At 19.1% G+C, this 22,204-nt stretch overlaps 1 protein-coding gene across 1 annotated transcript in view; it reads right to left on the bottom strand.

The window, feature by feature from the left end:
- The window catches only part of LOC128959985 (solute carrier family 4 member 11-like), a 76,465-nt gene extending 56,318 nt beyond the window's left edge, over positions 1-20,147 (bottom strand). Inside the window, exon 1 of the mRNA XM_054306038.1 lies at positions 19,968-20,147. Coding sequence (XP_054162013.1) covers positions 19,968-20,109 — 142 coding nt within the window. The 5' untranslated portion in view covers positions 20,110-20,147. The remainder of the gene's footprint in view (positions 1-19,967) is intronic.
- Positions 20,148-22,204: the final 2,057 nt, after the last annotated feature.

The raw sequence follows: 22,204 nt of genomic DNA, 5'->3' as shown, positions 1-22,204 counted from the left end.
AATAAATATAAGATCACTATTTGTAATAAATGAAAATTTGAAAAAATGTTACATTATATTAATATATTTATATTTTATTTATTTTGAAAACTACTATATATAAAACATTAATTTTTATTTAATCCAATGCTTTATTAAGCGCTCATAAAGTATTTGAAATAATACGAAAAAACATTATTATTTTAAATTATTATTATTATCTCAATTTATTATAGATATTTAGTCAAAATAACTAAAGATGTAATATATAGGAAATGATAAGCAATAATGAGTAAAAAGAAAACTATATTTATTGTAATTATATGACATCTGGAGAGAGAAAGATCTCATAAATCAGCCAAAAGTGAAACACAATACTGTTTTCAATGCATTATAACTTATAATTTATAAGAGTTTACTAATATAATATACTATACATAGTATTCATAGTTTATCTAACATTTTTACTAACATTTGCCTAAAAACAAGTGTTAAGTCTCTTATGTTAAAACAACACAACGGGTAATCCAATCAATATATGACCACTATTTGTCATATGATATCTATTTATAGTTAAATTAGTACTCAATTGTATTAAAGATTTACGAAAACTTGAAGTAAACCATTTGTTAATACATTTAAAAAATATAGTTAACGCCATTAAGTTTATTGTCGAAAAAAATTAATAAAAATAACTGCTATATTGTAAATATAAAATAATAAATATATACTGAAAATGTAATTTTATTTTTTAATAATAAAATTGGATAAATGAAATGAGTTTCTATAATAAAAGTAAAAAACTATTTTAGTCTAATTTTATTAGATTTTTTCTTTTTGTTTATTTATTAATTAATTTAAATTGTTTTAAAATTCTATTATTTAATAGTAATGTTTCCTTTAACAAGATTACAGTATTTTTTATAATTAATTTAAAATAATTTTAAAATATTAATTTTTATGACAGAAAGCCTCAAATTTAATTTTACTTTTATTTATAAATACAAAAACAACTTTAACGATAAATAACAAATATAACATTTTATAAATAGAGTCTATACAATTAAAATGATATCTTATTGGAAAAATATCTACAAATAATTAAAATCTATTTTATTATTAATAATAATTTAACAATAATAGTTGTTATTTATATGTGTAATTCATCATAACAATTTATTTTATCTTACATTATATTTAATGTTTTATATGATTATTAATTGCATAAAGATTAATATTAATTATATATAGTATCGCTGATATGTGTGATGTCACAAATAAATCATTAATTATAAGAAAGAAGATTTGAGTCAATATTTGCAATTAATATCTATTATATAAAAAATTATTTTATTTAATAATAATACAAATTAATCTTTGTTTATAATATTGATTATTATATGATTTATTTTAAATTTTTAGAAATTAAAGTTTTATTTTAAAGTTTATTAGATCAACTAATGTTTTAATTCACTAATTGAATTGTTTATATATATTGTTGCTATTTATATATAGTTTATATCTTTAAACCTGTATAATATTATGTCAATTTTTAGTTTATTGCAAATAACCTTCAATTTAATAGCAGATTTCTCATGATTTTGTATTTTACAAATAAATGAATGGGTAGTCAGTTATTTTGTTGAGAAAAATCAACTTATTATTAGATATATTGTTATTTATTTTGATTTATTTGTGATATATTGATATTATTTTAAGATAAATCTACGATTTCTGAATTACGATTTCAAACGATAAATTTTTTTCACAAAACAACGAAAAACATGTTTGAGATTCAATTGTAATATAAAACATAATATAAGTATATATTGAGTGGTTTTTAATGTTACTCAATATAACAAAAATCAATACTTATTTTTATATTTTAAAGATCAGAAGTGTATGAATGTTATGGATTATCATTGATGAAAAAATTGTGTTCATTTTATTTTATAATACACTTTATTTCATGAAATACAATACGATTTTAAAATATTGTTGTTGTTATATATATTAAAGTTTTAGCGATTTGTTTAAAAACATATCTAAATTACATGATAGATATATAAAATAATGATATATGAAACTAGTTATAAGTTATAATATAATAAAAATATTATTTATATTAGGACACATATTATTTTAGATGTCATCCATAAAAGGCGTCCATATTAGTTGCGATATAAACTAAATAATGAATATTTTTGAGAAGAATATAGTCTCAAATATTGAAAAAATGTTAAAATTTTATCGAAATAACACATTATTTACAATTAACAATATGTTATTCATAATTATGGTTAGATTATTATATATTAAATACATACAGTATAAATTAAATAAAATTCAAAAAATAATTTATCTTATAGTTTAAAGCAATTTCTGATAATTATTTTTTTTAAATATTTAGTTTATTTATGATACAGTATACCGTATTTATAACTATTATAGCTTAAGTTTTTAGTTATAAATATGTTATGATTATTAATTAAACTTTATGTTTTGTGTATATGAAAAACTACTAGACATCAAAATTTTGTTGTTGTTAATAACAAACAAAATACAATTAATCTTAAATAATGACTTTTAAGTAACTTTTAATAATATAAATATTGTGATAAAATTGACGAATCTCTCCGGTATTTCCTTAAAATAACTTTAAGACAGTGACAGCTCTGGATTACTAATACAATGGGAACAACATCTCAATCAAACAATACATTACTCTTTTGGGTTCACTTTAATAAATCTTAACATTTCTCGTATCACTTTTAATTTGAACAGACATTAGATAAATAATACATACAAAACAACATTATAAAACAGTGTACTTTTAAATAAATAAAATTAGTATATATTTTATACTTTATCGATAAATTATATTATTTTTATTTACTTTATTAGTTCATTATAATTTTCTAATAGTGTAATGTTTGAAATAAAATACAATACAATTTTATTAATCGTTATTTAATCTATAATTATTTTTTTATTATAATTAAATTTTTTACATAAATAAATCAATTAAACAACTAATCTGATTAATGAGTGAAAGTCAGTGAAATGTAAAAAAGCAACAAAAAATAGTTTCACAGTATTAACAGTTTTTTATTTATAAGATATACCTGTATTAATATTTCCAATCAAAGTATAATATTTTAGTACAAAACTTTACAAATAAGTGTTTTTAAAATTTCTACAATACTCACTATAAACAATATTAAATATAATTACAAAATTAATCAATAAAACAAAATTAATATTAAATAATATATTTATTTTTATAGTATTTTAAAATGTGATTTATAACTTAAATGTAATTATTTTACATTTATATCTAATTTTTTTATCTTAGCTGTTTATTTCTATACAGTTTTACGTTTATTTTTTAAAAAACAAAATAATTAAAAATACTTTCCAAATCAATTAGCATACGATACGACAGAGAAATTGTAAAATACATTTTACATATTATTTTTATTTAGTTTAATTTACGTTAATATTTTCAAAAATATTTAATTTATCATATAATATTGTTTCTAAAATACAAATTTTCAAATTTTTTATTCTATAAATTATATATAACTTTAATAAGTTTAAAAAAATATTTTTATATTTTATTTTACATATTTTAATAGCAATAAGTTTTATTTTAGTCACTAATTTTGTAATATACTCATATAAAATAATTTTTAAGTCAATGTAAATTAAATTTTAAAAAAGTAATTTGTTTATTATGTTTATTAAAAGATAAAGTTAATACATGAAAAATGATTTATAAACGTTGCAATTAAAGAGCAAAATAAAAGTTTAATCATAAGTGGAGTTTAATTTATTTATACAATTATGAATTGCATTCACTTTAATGGACAGACATTAAACATATTTTTATTTGTTATTTGAGATAACAATCGAAGAGATAACAGAAAATTAGATAAAAAATAAAGAAAAAAAGGAAACATTAGAGTAAATTGTTTCTTATATTTTCATACATTACTTTTCTCATGTAATATAAACTATCTCTTTATAAATGTTGAAATTGTATTTTTTATGTCAAATTATAAACAAAAGTTAAGATAAATAATGATTTTGGAAATGTTTGATTTGCAAATATTTTAAATAAATTGGCAAAAATAAAATATTTTAGATAGTATAATATAATACATAGATTTATTAATAATACAATAAAATTCATGAAAAGATTTAATAACTTTAAATTTTATATATTATTTTAATTCTAATAATAAAACTGACATAATTATTATTTTTACAGTATTATAATTTTTATTATTTACTTTTATTCATAAATTGTTATAAAATTAAAAATTTATATATTTTAAATGTAGACATTAGATAAAAACACACTTAATGTTCAATAAATCTATTATATAGATTTATTTATTTTTTGATGAATTGAAGCAAATATAAATTGTTAAAATTGTAATGAAATTTATATTTAAATAAAATAATCATTAAATATAAAATTAGTATTAATGTATTGAATTTTATAAAAATGAATCTTAGTAAAACTTAAACTATTGTTTTATTTAATTTGAATGTTTATCAAATTAGTTGTTTTTTACTATTTGAAAAATACACATAAAAATATTGTTATAGATTGTCAACAAAAAATGATTGATTTATTATTTTTAAATCGTCTAATGTGTTAAAACAAAAAGACTTTGAATGTAATAACTTAATCAAAGTTTTATATAATGACACTCTCACCCACTCAGTCATACCCACTCAATCCTATCTTAAATACATCAATAATAATAAAAAGAAAAATTATTTAATGTGTAGAATACATATCAATATAAATACTTTATATACTAGTTGTCAGTGTTGCTATAAATAGTTGGAAAAACAAATAAGATAAACTTTGTATATTACTTATACTAGTAATCCTTAAATTAATATATAAAAAAAATAATTTATAATTATATAAATCATTGTTTATAGCAACAACAAAAAATTAAAATGATTCAAAATTTATTTGTATTCATCATTTAATATATTTTTAAAATATAGCCATTATATTACATTATTGAGTGATTATATTATTATTTTTTAGTATTTAATATAATAAATAAAAATAAAAATTTAAAAAGAAATGATTGAATAAAATAAAAATATCGTAAATTGTGATTTTTATCCATTTTTTCCATCATTACGTTAAATAATGTTTGATTCAAATTGTTGTTTAATGCTTTGCAATACAATCTTATTATTTGTATTATTGCAGACATTAGTTGAATACAATGAGAGGGAAGGACTCAATGAATAATAAATTCCCCTCAGATTTGAATAGCTTTCTACTGATATTTATCGATAATATTAAAAACAGTGACAAATGTATATAACTAGTAGTTATGGTAGACATATATATTATTTCAATAACATATCAATAAATTATAATGATATATTATATATATATATATATAATATTGATAAATTAGATGTAACATACATTTAGCATAGAAATGCATTAAATGACATAAACCAGTGTTTTAATCATAACGATTGTGAAACAATAGATAAATTACTATAATTTGATGTTTATTCAACAATAAACAATTATTCTCTCAATTAATGCAAATATTTATAAATTAAAACAAAAATTTCATATAATTTTCATTATTTTATAATTAGATATCAACGTCCAATCTTTTATTGTCGATTAATAATTAAAAAAAATGTATTAATAATCTAAATTTTGAAATAATATTTATTAACAAATATTTCATTTGTTTTTTTAATTTATATAGTTTATAAAAATACTTTATTAAATTAATTATTAACAAAATTTCTTGAAAAATTAATACTATTTAAATTTATAAAATAATCATTTAAGCAGTAAATACCTATCAATTAAAAACAATTAATTGATTATAATGTTTGTAATGTTTAAATGCAATTTTATGATAACTCATTCAATTAATTTCAATCACAAATTTTATTATATATTTTTGAGATCTTATCAGTATTTTATATAATTTAATGTCCAATTTGATAATATTTACATTTTAGATTAGATTGTTATATGTTTTTAATTAGTTGTTAACAATTAATTGACTCAGTTTGATCGTTTTTAAAATATGATAATGAATTTATATATAATATATATTATAAATAATTAAATGATATCATATGTACTGTAAGTTATAAAATATAAAATATTGAAGATTTTTCATAAATTCACATTTAACATTAATCTTTTAACATTTATTTAACATCTTGTTTACAATAATTAAGAGTAATTAATTAAATTTAAATATTAAATAAAAAATAACGTACAATACAACTAAAACGTGGAATTGAATATTATTTTAATTATTTAATTAATATTAATTTTTATTATTAACTAATTTAATTAATGACAAAAAAAAGTAATTATTATTGATTTTTATTTTATCTAAAATAGTCTACATTTTTAGCTTACACTCATTTACAGATAAAATATCAATGTTATTTGTCAGTAACTAAACCTCAATGTGTTAAATTACATCCCTTTTATAAAATTTTATACTAAAATAAAACATAATATTTAAATTTTATATATGTTATAATACAGAATAAATAAATTTTTTGTTATACAACTTGTAATACACAATATTTATGTAATTTAAAAAATAATAATATATAAATATATACAAATTAAATTTATTATTATACACACAGATATACTTAATATATTTAACACTGATGAATATTTGTTTTTAACTTGAATTTCTATTTAATTTTCAATTTTATTATTTATCTAACTTTATATTTATATAAATATTTAAATATAAGCTTAATTTTTAATATATATTGTATTAGTTAAATTATTAATAATAATAAATATGTAAAGTATAGTAGTTTGCTTTGTAATTCAAAATAATTAGTAAAATGTTTTATTTTATTGTAACAACATTTTTGACCAAATTATCTCTAAAATATTTTTTAAAATCATAATATTAAATTATAAACATGATACATAAAAATTGCATATAAATTATAATACATATCTGCTATGATTTAAAAAAAATTGTTATGTTATTATATTTAATTGTTGAGAAGTCATTTAGATACAGTATTTTTATATTATGTAGTAATAAATTAATTAAGAGAACCGTAAATATATTTTATAAAATGAAATAAATTTTTGTAATACTTATGTCATTAATATAATTTCTAACTAATCTAAGTTTTAATTACAGTAAGTTATTTGATTTATAGGACACAAATTTCAAAATTATTGTTTTCTTATGAAATATTTTGGATACATTTGTCGATTATTTTGACAATAAATGACACTTTAGTTCTCAAATTTCTTTGACTTTCTTAACGACAATATTATTCAATTTTTATGGACTTATGTTTTGAAATATAAGTTTTCTGAGTATTAAATCACAAAATGTCATCAAATATTTTTTTACAGCATTTTATCACTATTTATAGTAGCCTTCGGATAAACTTTTTTTTTTGTTTAATAATGGATTGAAAGTTGAAGTATAAGTAAAAAAAAAGTTATTAAATTGTATTATATAATCACATTTTAGTTTGGATTTCTTTTAAAGATAACATTTTCAATGATAACAACCTATAAGTGTTTTGAGATAACTATCCAAAAAAGCATGTAATTTACTTATTTTGACTAATTTTTATTGGTTTTATTATAAGATAATGTGATAAATTTATATCGGAAAACAATAATTTATTTTTTTCATTAAACACACAATTTTTTTAATGCTTAAGGCTTATGGATTTTTTTTGTCTAAATGGTAAACCAATGGTTCAATTGTTTAGAGTAGTATCAAAAGTTTTCTGCGATTTTTTGCTTTTTTCTAAACTTACATTTATTTTAAAAATAAAAACTATTTTTTATTAATGTAAAAAATTTAATTAAGTATACTTTGAATATTGTAAATTTTAAATATAAAAAATAACATGAATTTAATTATAATAAATGAAATTAATATAAGGCGTTGTTCACATATTACGTTCGCACTTTTTAAAAAATCTAGACCCCTTCCCTCCCCTATGTTCGCAATTGTTCGCATGTAGTCATTTAAAAAAATTACGTTCTCTTGTCCTTAACCGCTACCCCCACCACAATAAATAAAATATTATCTAATTGCGAACGTTCTTAATGTCTCTACCCCTCCCCTCCCCTTGTTCGCAAAAGTTCGCTTTGGCCATCTCCCCTCCCCTCAAGTGCGAACGTAATATGTGATCATCCCCTTATTGAAAATTATTTCAATTGATTATTTAAATATACTATATAGTATATACATCAAATTCAGTTTAACATATTAATAGATTTTAATTTCAATTTTGTATTAATTTGCAAATCTATTTTTAAGTAATAAATTTCATTTTATTAATATTATATTTTTTATTAATTGCTTTAATTTTAGAAATATTTCATTTGGCATTTATAACGAATTCAATCATTTATTATAATGTTATTTAATGTTCAAAAGATTATAATAACTTATTGTTCTTCAATCATACGAAAAATGATTTCATAAATAGTTTAAAAATTCGTACATTTTATCAAAAATATTATTGAATTATTGATTTTAATATATTTGTATTCAACTTTGTTTATTTCACATTTTATGCATATTTAAAAATTTTTTATAAAAATTAAAAAATATTTTTTCTAAAGTTATTTTCTGACGTCTTCTTAAACTTTTGATACCATTTATCAGTTTATTGTTGAATAATGTATAACTGATTGAATATTATTTTATATAAAGCGTTACGAAGTTAAAAGAGTTTGAATTTGAATCACAAAAAACAATAAAATAAAACACAATACAAATGTGTATATTTGAAAGTTATATATATATATATATATTTGCAATTATTATTATTATTTATATTGTGTTTTGTTTTCTGAATTTTTCCATTTGTTTGCCACATATATAACACATTATACTGTATATAAAATAACATATATTATATACGATAGTAACAGAAAAAGCATAGAAATAACTTATTTATCGATTTGTCGCACATTTCTCTGTAAATCTCATACAATACTTTTGCTTTAAATATGTATTTATAACAAAAATTTAGTTTTTAAATACAACAAAAGCAAAAGTTTTACACTTTTTTCAATTTCCAATTTTACTTTAATTTACTATTTTTATGCAGTTTCTGATAGTTTAAAGTATGTATATTTCAAATATAAAACTGAAATTAGCATAAATTATAGCATGCGGTGTAATATAATATTTAACAAATAAAAGTGTACATTAGAAATATTTTATTTTAACAATTGATTATATTACTTAATAATTAAATATATCTTAATATTTTATATAATACTATTTGAAGACATTAATTATATATATATATTATTAATTAATATTCAAATTTGTATAGTCATGTGTTTATAATATAACTCCATATCATTAGTCTTCAATTTTTTCTGTGTTAGCTTTACTTTTAATACGATATGCAGATTAAAAGTTAACACATCTATTGCTAAATATTTCCAATAATTGTTATAACAATAAGCAACACTAATAATATTAGTAAAATAAAAGCTATAATTATTTTTTTGTTACACTTTATTATTAACAATACTTAAGCAATATATTTCATGATGAGACAAAACCTAATTTAAAATAATATAAAAATTGAAAAGTTTTAATTGAGTGTAACTTTTATTAATTGAAAAGACAGCTATTGTTGATTATATGTACTGTAAGTTAGAGATGATTGTTATGAGTATTGGTTTAATAAAGAAATAAAAATAGAGTGAAGAAAATCATTTAGTTTAATATCATTTGGAGACTAATTGTATTAAAGGCATTGCTATTGATTTGAGACATTACATCACAAGCCAACAGAAAATCAATGCCAAAAACATAGACTTTCAACAAAACATTATGTGTATGTGTATGTGTATGTGTATGTGTATGTGTATGTGTATGTGTATGTGTATGTGTATGTGTATGTGTATGTGTATGTGTATGTGTATGTGTATGTGTATGTGTATGTGTATGTGTATGTGTATGTGTATGTGTATGTGTATGTGTATGTGTATGTGTATGTGTATGTGTATGTGTATGTGTGCCAAGTGTTTGGCATCCATTGAAACTAATATTTTGTGGACTATATTAGTGTAAAACTCACATCCATTTCCATTGCTTGTGAATTGTTTGCAACCACTATATCTCACAGCAATGGCTTTGTTATGATATCTTTCTAAACTCAAAATACTGTATTTTGTTTGGATTTTTTCTAGAATTTTGATTTATGTCTAAATAATGCTTTGATTTATTTGATTTTGTGTTATATTTTTATAATAAATCTCTATTTATTGATTTCTTACAAATATTTCAAACCATTTTTAAACAAACATTAATTTTAGTATTTTATGATAACACATGAATTTTTGTTTGATTTATTTTATGTTTATTTGCAAAATTATATATATAGTATATACTATATACATGCAATTATATACATAAATACATAAAAAATTATATTTCATTAGAATTTAATTTACTTGATAAAATTAAACAGATATAGTTTGTACCGTATAAATAATATAATATTATATATATATATATACATTTAATTATAAATATATTTATATTTTATTATTGCTACATAATGATAAAATATTAATATAAATATATAGATACCATATTTCATGTGTTATACAATACGATATAATAATATAGTCTCCAAAGTAAAGTATATCTTTAATCTAAATACAAAGCCATTCACCAAAATGTGACATAAGATTAGAGAAATATATATACAAAAAACTATTTCTATAATCAAATAGCAATTTACTGTTAACTCGAAAATTATTGTTTACTTTTATGTATGATATTTAAGAGTAATTTTTGTTTCCTGTTATAACACAAATAATTATATACTGACTATTGTTCATAAAACTAATGTAAACACAATATGTGTTTCACTTAATTCCTGACATAAGAATATGAAACTGATTTTGATTTTCTAAAACAAACAGTCAATTATTAACTTTGATATGCATTTTAGTTAAATAATTGTAGCATTTTATTATTTTTATATTTACTTTTGTTATCTATTTGAATTAGCATGTTTATTATTTAAATTATATTTATATCTTGTTTTTTAAATTAAATTTTTAAATCAACAATAATTAGTTAATATATTAATAAAATGTTAAATAAACATGTAATTATGATAAAAATTATACATTATATATTATTTTATATTTTTCTTATAATTTTAATTGTCATTTAGTTTTTAGATAATATTAAAAATTTTGTTGGATTTAACCAATACTTCACTCTATTAGTGTTTCAAACATTTTAATGTATTAATAGAAGTGTCACAAAATTATATGATTTTTTACTATTAATAAATATGACAAATACATTAAATTATAGTAGTATTTATTTCACAGTATTGTTATTTTCACATTTATTTAAATAGAATATAGAAATTTATATTTATACAATTTGTCATTTTTTTAAATATCGATAATTCTATATTTATGATATAAAAATTGATAATTTATGAGTAAATTTAAACAAGTTATTAAATATAACAAATTTTTACAAAAATAAAATAATTTTATACTTTTTAATTAGTAACGATTAATATTTATTAAATTAATTAAAATTATTAATACCAGAGGAATGGTTTGCCAATGAAATTCAAATGAAAAGATATCATAGATTTAAATGAAGATTATATATAAATAATTAAGTAATAAAAATATTTTTTTTGTACAGTAAATAATTAACTATTAAATTAAAACAAAACAACAGTAACTTAATTGTAAATTAATCTTTGTTCACATAATATAGGATTACATAAATAGCAAACAATTAATAAATATTTATAATTTACATGTTAGACAATTAAATTATTAACCATTATTTATATATTAATATAATATCTTTAGTTATAACTTAAAAGTAAAAAATAAATTAATTTAAATATTGTGTATAATAATTTAAACAGTATTATTGATTAATAGACATTAATTATTTAACAAATTTCTATATTGTTGTTCAAAATTTACTTTTTATAATAATTGTAACTTAAAACTAATTATATTATTAGTTCAAAACTGTTAATTTATTTTAAAAGAATTTTCTCAAAAATAAAATTCAAAAAATTAAAATAAAATAAATCATTTAAGTTTTAAAAATTTATTTATAATAGATAGAATAAATTAATAATAAATAGCTTAATAAATTAATATTCATAAAATATTTTCATATTTTATAATTAATAATATAAAATATGATCAAATTAAAAAAAATTATGTAATTAATTAATAGTTAATTTGAATTTTATTTTATATACATTTTAATTATTTATCAAAAGAAATAAAAATACTATTCTAATAGAAATATAAAAAAAGAATTAATTGATAAATAAAATAAACAAAAATAAATAATTAAATCATATAATTTAAAATTATTAAAAATTTTATAATATATATATTGTTTATTATTTAATATATAAGTAAGTACTGTATATTATATAATGTAAATAATTGAATAGTTTGTAATACAAACATATACTGTATTAAATTGTTGTGGTTTTTATATAAATAGTTTCAAATAACAAGTCAACAAAATATTTGTTACAGTAATGTAATGTTATGTTATGTTGAGTGGGTTTCAGGTATTTTATGCTCACTTTGCTATCGAGTAATTCAAACACTAAAACCAGGGTTAAGCATGTTTTTAGTCTAAGGGGGAGTACTAGGGGGTCAACTGACAAAAATTTCGAAAAATCTCATCTCAAATTAAAAAATCAAACTTGATTAAGTTATAATATTAAGATAAAAATTAATTAACATTAAATTTAACTGTTTAGTTTTTTAATATATGAAAAACATAAATATTTACAGTATAATTTATATTCATTATATTAATTATCTTAAATAATATTCTATCTATAAATAATTATTTTTAAACCTAGTTCATTTTAAGATTTTAGTTACATAGTTTTAATAAAACAATGATATATTTAGATTAGTTATAACTATTTTACTTACTAATTTAATTTTAATAAGTTATAAAAACTTAATATTAGTTAATAAAAAAATAATTAAAATTATAAATTTTATAAATTTTTAAAAAATTCTGCGCCTTTAGTACCGAAAATTTTAAGGAATTTCAGTTTTTCATCGTTTTTAATGACATTATTTTTAAAGTTTGATCTGGGAGTGTAAATCTTCAAAATTTCCCATGGGGTGGGGGGGGGGGGGTAAACTGGCCATAACCTCCTACCCAACATTTAATACTGACTAAAGCATTAGTATCTCTTATGCATATATTTTGTTACATATTATAGATCTCTTATATATAGAGTTCGGGGAACTTTCCCAGTTAGGGAAGTTCTCTAATAATCCTTCAATTTTTTTTGGAAAATATTTTATTTTCCTTCCCTAGCCTGTTAGAAAAGAAAATATATTTTATATTTCTAAAATAAATAATACAAAAAAAAAAAATTTTACATAAAATTTCATTAAAATATTTAAAAATAAATTTGAATTCAATACTATTTCAATACAATGAATACTATTTAACAATTAGACTCAAAATACAGTTTAGTGCAAAATATGTTATTCAAATTTTATAACAAAATTTGTTGTCTATAGTTGAATAGGTGTAGCACAAGGAAATAGATTCCCTGGGAATTCCAAGTGAGCCGAAAACACAGGAATCTATTGATAATAAAACGAGGGAAAGAATTTGCCCGAACCCTACTTATATAAAACACAATTATTTTAAAAACATTACATTTGAAAATCAAATCATATTTTGTGTAATATTTTGAATGTTTCAAAAAGACAAATATTATTATTATACATAAGAAGCTTTAGATTTTTTAGACAAAAATTATTTATAAAACAAAATAAAAAAGTCAAACAAAAAATATTATATTTTTATAATTTTATTTTTAAATATTATAATTTCACTTAAATACTATAATATTAATTAATGATTTGTAACAATTTATTAATTAATACAATACTTAAGAACTATTTTATATAGAAATAAACAAAGAATAAATAAATTTTATTTATAATTTTGATAAATAAAAGTTTACTTAAATTAAATTAACAATATTATCAAAATATAATTTTAAAAATAGTGTAATATAATTATTATCCTTTTAAATGTTATTACAGTAATGTAAGCGAAAATTGTTTTTGATATTTATATAAAATTTATTTTTTGACACTTTAATCTTAAATATAATAGTTATGTTAGAAATTTATATAGTTTTATTAAATTTTATATTTTGTTCAAAATAGTTTAGACGTTTAATTTTTTGTTGACTTTTTGTCAATTAAATAAAAACGTGTGTTTTGTATTTGTTTCATTGAAATAATACGAAAATAACTTAATTTAATGGAAATAAAACAAAATTTATATAAGTCATAAAATATCAAACCAAACATCAAATAGTGAAATATCTCCAATAAATTATAAAACAGTACTAAACTTAGGCTATTAAATATCCACTAATTGTCATTGAAATAGACGTATAGACATAAAAATGTCATTTAAATAGAAAAATACTAATTGTTTGACACAATCTAATCAATTATTAGGTCAGTAGTTATCACGTTATAAATATAATATTATCACTCATTTTCTTTTATTTTCTACAACTTAAATCATGAATTATTGTTATTATTATATTAATCCAATATTACTACTACTTTAGCAATTGTAATATAAGTTGTAAAAGTATAGATAAATTATATGATTAATGTTTATAGAAAATAAATATATTTTTAAAAATGACAAACATATACAAACATATACTAATTTAATGGACATATAGTTGATTGTTGACTATAGTAAGCAGTTTTGATAGGAATTGATTCGTTTATTTATAGAAATACTACTTACAGTAGAAATATATATAACATTACTTTTATATTGAAGTTACAATAGAAAGCAAATGGAGGTCAATATAAAGCTATTTCTACTATTTATATCACATATACTGTAGTATTTGAGGCACTTTTTTTGCTCCGACAACAATTGAGACATACATTTGTCAACAAAGCCATGAATTTTTTGATGCAATTTTTCTTATCAAATGATTAGTCAATATTCGAGATCTTATTTATTCCGTTATATTCTATATATTTAGATATATTCAATATATATATAATTTAATAAATTGTTTATAGAATTAAACACAATGTTTGTTAATAAATATTAAATAAATAAAATTATAATATTTATAGTCAGCTGTTCCTTATTTTGAATAATTTTTTAACCATTTTAAGTATTTAAATGTTTATAATAAAAATAAGAACCATGCTACTTTTATTTTGTGTAATGATAAAAATTGTTAAAATAAACAAAATATTATGTATAAAAATCACTAAAAAAGTAGAATATAATATAAACTTTTAATTTATAATAGAATGAAAGCAATGATAACATTGAAAAACATATAAATATGATAATTATTTTAATAAAATTCTATGATATTATTATTTGTTAGTTTTGTTTTATTAAAAAAAATTGAATACTATTTGAAAGCTATTTTAATGATATTTGAAAATTATGTCATATAATACCAATTAATAACAATTCATTATATATTATCTTTTAAGTCAAATTGATCTACAATTTAGGTCAACCCTCTGTTGTGGACGTCTTATAAAAGCATGACTTTTATTATGGCTTTCATTTAATTTCAATTAGTTTACTATAAACTCAATTTCTTATCCAAATATTAATTAAATCCAAATAAAATATTCTCGTGACTACAATAGACATTTCATTATTTTATAAATACATTCAAAATACCCATACTATTAATGCATTTTATATTTTAATACAATTTAACTTTTTACAATAATTTATTAAAATTATTAATCAAATAAAATGCCAAATATTATCTATAAAAGTAATTAATAATTTTCTAAATCTTAAAATTGCAAAAATTAAATTATTGGTTAAATAATAAAATTTTATATAAATACTATAAGTATTTCTCAAATGAGAAATACCTAATTAAGTGTTTATATTAATAGTAGTTTAGCTACGCTTGCAGTCATTAAAAATAATAAATTGCATTTTTTATGTCAATTAAGTGTTTGTATTGCAAAAAGAAAAAGAAAAATCTTATATAAATTTGTAGTTAACTCTTAAGTTTACAGCAAAATAATTTTGAATACCAAACGACCGCTATATATGCCAAATGTATAGCAAATACTGTAATAATAATATAGTATGAGATTCAAACAATATGTCGATTCACTATAAAATGTTTTATAAGGTTTGTTGAAACTATTATATAATACGTATAATACAGTAAATTGTATGCAATATTGCTATGTTTTTCTATCGCAGCGAACAAGTGTTTAACAAAAGTCTCAATATTTAGCAAATCGTGTGATATATTGATAATAATACAAATGAGGTTTAAGTGCATCACATTGTTTGCATACATAAAACACTTGCATCTATTACTAAATTTTCTAATAATTACAATAATCAATTATTATTGTTTTTTATATAATTTTTTCTGTAATAATATTATAACATAAATTTTATGAATACATTTCATCTATCATACTGTATATACACTGTATAATACGGTTATGTTTGCGTACATATCGTATACATGAGATGTAAGCAAACTTATTATGTATTTTTCCAATGGATCCTAAATTATACATCACATGGTTTACTGCTCAGACATTGTTTAAAAATATTGATTTAGATTTACATTAATAATCTTATGCTATATATGTATATTTACAAATATTAAAATTTATATTAAATTTTAACATAAATTTTGAAATATTTACTTAAATTATATATATTTTTATAGATTTCAATTTTATATATTATCTTAAAATATTAATGAAATTACAATAAATTAAATATATAATGTAAGTTAGAATAATATATTTAAAATATACAGTATAATTACATATACTGTACTGTTACTGATAAAATTTTACTTATTAATATTTTAATAATCTCATTATTGTTAATTATTGAATTTTTACTAATTTAATTTAAATAGAGTATAAATTATATAAGAATAAAATATTATGTTTTTATTTGTCAATTGTTAAAATATAAGTATTAGAATATATAATACTAATTTATGAAAAAATTGATGATATTTACAAATATATTAATTTAGTATTCATCCATCACTTTAATATATTGGATCATTTGAACCCCCTTTGAATCCCTTGTTGTCTTTAACCACAAATAAACAGTCAATTTATAGTAAAAAAGCAAAAATTATATACAAAATTAAATTTTATAATAAATTTGAGACAACGATCATGAGTTGTATGGCAATAATAGACTTAGCATTTCTAATATTTACTGTATATTGCAATTATTAAAATTGAACTAATATACAGTATATCATTATTAATTTTTAAAAATCACATTTTAATAACTGAACCCAATATATATTTGGCAATACTATAGTTAGTAAATTATGAGCTAATATGAGTTACTATATAGTAAAGCTATGATGTGATATTACAAAAATAAATTATTTATTTATACCTTAAAACATGTGTGTTGTGTGTAAATGAGTGAAAGTTAGTAAATGTAATGAGAAAATTTAAGCCAAAATAAAAAATAGGAAATTATGGAAATGTTTTGAACAAAAAATGTAATTAACTTCTAAATAAAATTCTTGTCTTTTATTGTTTATTTAGACTTTATTTTTTGGTTTCACTTATAGACTACTATTATGTTATAAATGTCTTTCACATAATAACATAACATCCAATGCCTCAAAGCTATTGGTTACTAATTAAATAAAGTACTAAATTTTTAATTAATGTTAGATTTATCAAGTGTTATATTTTTCAATGTTTTTATAAGTTTGATTTTTATCTCAAATAAAAATAGCATGTTTTATCTAATTTAAGCAATAATTATTTTACAAATCATTATAAATAATATATATATTATTTAATATAATTATGTTTATACTTATAAAATGATTATATTATTAAAAAAATTTAATAACAAAATGAATATTATTCTAATGTCTCTAATATTCTAATACTTTATCTATAAAATAGTATTTTTAAAATATTGTTATAAAATTAGGATTGTTTGCAAGCATATGAAAGCAATGCAATCAATAAAAATTGTTATAACAGTTGCCGGAAATTTGTCTCTGGTTTTTGACCACAGGAGCAAAAAACGATGTTTTATCACAAAATATTAAATTTGTAAAATTTGTCAAAACATTATTTGGATTTTATATACAATTTTGATTAATACAAACAAACTTCAATTTTAACGGCACATACTCTCAATTGTAGAGATATTTTCTATTTATAAATTATGTTTTAATTCATTTACCAGTAAATAATGACTAAACATATGAAATAAAAAAACAAAAATTATTATTTTATTTAATACAAATTAAGTTAACTACTTAATAAATTACCAGTTAATTTGGCAAAAAATAAATTATTATAGATTTACTGAAAAATAACTAAATAATCTTAACATTAATGTAATTATATTAACTATAATGACTGCCATTTAAACTTTTATTTATTAAATAATACTACTATATACATATTTAATTTTAAAAAATTAAAATATCAATTATTAAAATATGTTATTATTATTAATAACTAATGAGTTTAAAATAAAACACTTATCATTTATTTTAACATTTATCATTTGTTGGGTTTAAATAATTATGTTTTACGTGTGAAAAATTCATTTCCTTTATGTTAAACGTATGAACTCTTTATTTGAATATTTATGCACTAAAACATAATATATACAGTATATACTCATCACTTACTGAATATTAATACTGTATCATATAACAAATATAAAAAAATATAATTTAATATACAAGTAAATAAAATCTAATTTATTCATATACAGTAAATTTATATATATATATATACAGTAGTTTATTACTTAATACAGTAATTCTCATATTTAATTTAATTAAAATATTAATTAGTGTCTGAAATAAATGTTAATAACAATGCTTTGAAAGATGTGAATCAAATAATGTCGTTCAGAAAGAAGTGGTGAATAAAATCAATAAATTTTGATAAAACATTTATTTTTATCAACACATCAATCAATTGATTGTGACAATACAAACACAAAAATATAAATTATTTTTAAAGATTACATTGTTTACAATTTAATTTATTAAAGTTTTTTCTGTTAAATAAATGTATTTTCTTTACATAATTTTAATATTTAATAAAGTCGTTTCGTTTAATTGCAAATTCATTACAATTAATATTATAAGTATGACTATTAGTTTAAATACCTGCATAATCAACAATATTTTAGATATAATATATTATACTATAATAACAAAATTTTTGGTAAATTAGAAACTGTTTAAAAATAAAATATTATCATTACTGGGATATAAGATAAATCTTTATATTAAATATATAAGAATTTTATTCATTTGTTTATCAATAATATAAATTATAATTTATCATCAATGAAGCAAAAAAATATATAATTAATTATATAATAGTTTGTATATGTGTCTGACTGTCTTTTAATCAATATAATTGTTATCATTACAGCTATTATGATATTTGCAATTTGCAGTTAAACTTATGTATTGACCAGAGATTGGGAGTCAGTTTTGTGTCTCTCAATCATTGAATTAAGTTGTGCTTCATATGAGAAAAAACTAATGAGAAAACCTTTAGTTTCAGATATAACTGTGCACTACATCAACAACATTGACAATAAACTATCATAACTTAGGATGAATCCAGTCGTACGTTAAGTGACACAAAACATATCATTTGAAAAGATGACGAAAATAAGAGTTAATATAGAAAAACAAAACTAAACTAATTTGTCACGTGTTTGGTATAAATGACTGATCCAGAAATGTTTAAGACATAATAATTAGAGTTATAAAAGTAATTATTGTTTATTGTTACAGATATTATTAATATTATTGAAAATAGTTAAAACATAATAAAACATAAGACATACCAAATGCTATCCTCCACTCGCCATTTCTATAGATCCAGTTGTGATGTCTGACCACTTTTCTTGAGGACTCAGCCGATCCATACCTCCTGAGCGACCCTCTGAACGAACCTCTGACCCCACGACGAACACTCATTTTACTCATTTGGATCTTTTCTTAAAGCGACCACTAAATGGTCGTTACAATTGACACAAATGACACAATTTTATTTAATTATTGATTTTAATATTAAGTTTTTGGAAAATCAATTAAATGCACAATTAATATATAAATTTCAAAATTTAGTACAGATTTTTATTTTTACAATTTTATTGGTTTTAATTTAAAAAAAAGAAGATTCAGAGATAAGAAGTAATTAAATTTTTAAAGTTGAGAAAATATGTAATTGATTTGAATATAATTAGCATTTTTTAATTTTTGCATCACTTATATAATAACATAAATAGTTATCACTATTTAGTGTATTTATATGTTCAACTTATACTCAAAAAGTCAAAAATAATGTTTAAATGGTATGATAAACAAATTAAAAGACGTCAAAAATATTTTATTATTTTTATTAATTTAGTTAAAATAAGCCCTAAAGTTATGAGTAACTTATTAAATGCAAAATTTTGTTGACCAGAGAAAAATAATAGATTATATGATATAATATTATGAGCTAATGATGTCAATTAAAGTACAAATTTCTTAAGACAGTTGATTGTAAGCTATCGATGCCGACCGTCAGTCACATATTGCATATGAATTGTGACTAATATACTGTATATATATATATATATATATATCAGCAGAGACTTGATGTGTGACTTCACTGAAAGCACAGAGATATTACACAGAAAGACACATTGAAATGATGAGACCAAATGAATGGCAGAGTTAAGTGATAGAGAGTGAGATAAAGTCAAAGATGTGCTGAAACTGTGAGCTCAGACTGAATGTGCTCTTTGTGAGAGACTATGCATTACAACACATACACACACACACACACACATACACACACACACACACACACACACACACACACACACACACACACACATACATACACACATACATACAAACATACATACACACATACATACACACATACATACACATATATACATACATACATTCAATGAGAGCATACATACAACATACACATAAAGAGGTGATCCTAAGCAGACTCACCACCGATTGAGTTATGCAGTAGTCGTCACACAACACCAACATTGGTAATACACGAGCACTGCCATTGAGAGCACCGAGAGCTGACACAAATAAATAAAGAGAGAGAGAGAGAGAGAGAGAGAGAGAGAGCATGGATAATAGCATATATATATATACCATCACCACTAACTAATACATATCTCATCAGTGATGCTATTGAATATAGCAGTTATGTATGCATTTTATAAACTATGCTATAATATATATTTTGATAAGACATTTACAATATTTTACATACATTGTATTGTACTGTACTATATTATCAATTGCATAAGTATATATAATATCATATAATACTTATTATTTACTGTATTATATTATTTATGTTTTCACATTAATTATTAATTTTTACAAAAATAAAAATATAATTTCATTAAATAATAGTTACCAATTTTGCATATTTGAAGCATTAATTCAATCAAAATATATATTCCAATCAATTCATAAACATAGAAATTATGCATTTTTTAATTGAAATTATTTTCATAATTTCACACTATATTATAATCAATTTAAACCAATTATTAATATAAAGAATTTTAATTAAATTAATTTGTCAAATAAATGTTATATTAATACTCTTTATGTAATTACAATTTGTATCAATTGTACTTATATTAATGTTTTTAATAGTAATAAAAATATTTTTAAACAATTTTTACTCATAATAATATCAATAATTATTTGTTGTCAATTAGTTAACAGTCCATTAATAATAAAGAGTATCGTAAAAGATAAATATTTATAAATGTTTAGTAATAAATGTAAAAACAAAATGAAATTAAACAACTTTTCTAATTTATTGATGAGACACTTGCACTCATGTATGCCAATAGTTTGCATTGCTTAACACTTGTCTACAATTTATTGTTATATTCACACAAACATAAAACATATAGACTACATAAGCATCCAATCTACCGGTGCATTCATTGCCATATATTTACTTAGCACTCAACTCGTGTGCCGACATTTTCCACGGCTTTAAATAATTTCTCATTTAATTATAACAATCATTTGTTTCTAT

This window comes from Oppia nitens, unplaced genomic scaffold (assembly GCF_028296485.1).
Source record: "Oppia nitens isolate AA-2021 unplaced genomic scaffold, nextdenovo-longstitch-racon4-pilon3 scaffold4_pilon_pilon_pilon, whole genome shotgun sequence".
In the NCBI taxonomy this organism is placed as follows: Eukaryota; Metazoa; Arthropoda; class Arachnida; order Sarcoptiformes; family Oppiidae; genus Oppia; species Oppia nitens.
This window is presented reverse-complemented; position numbering and strand designations above follow the sequence as displayed.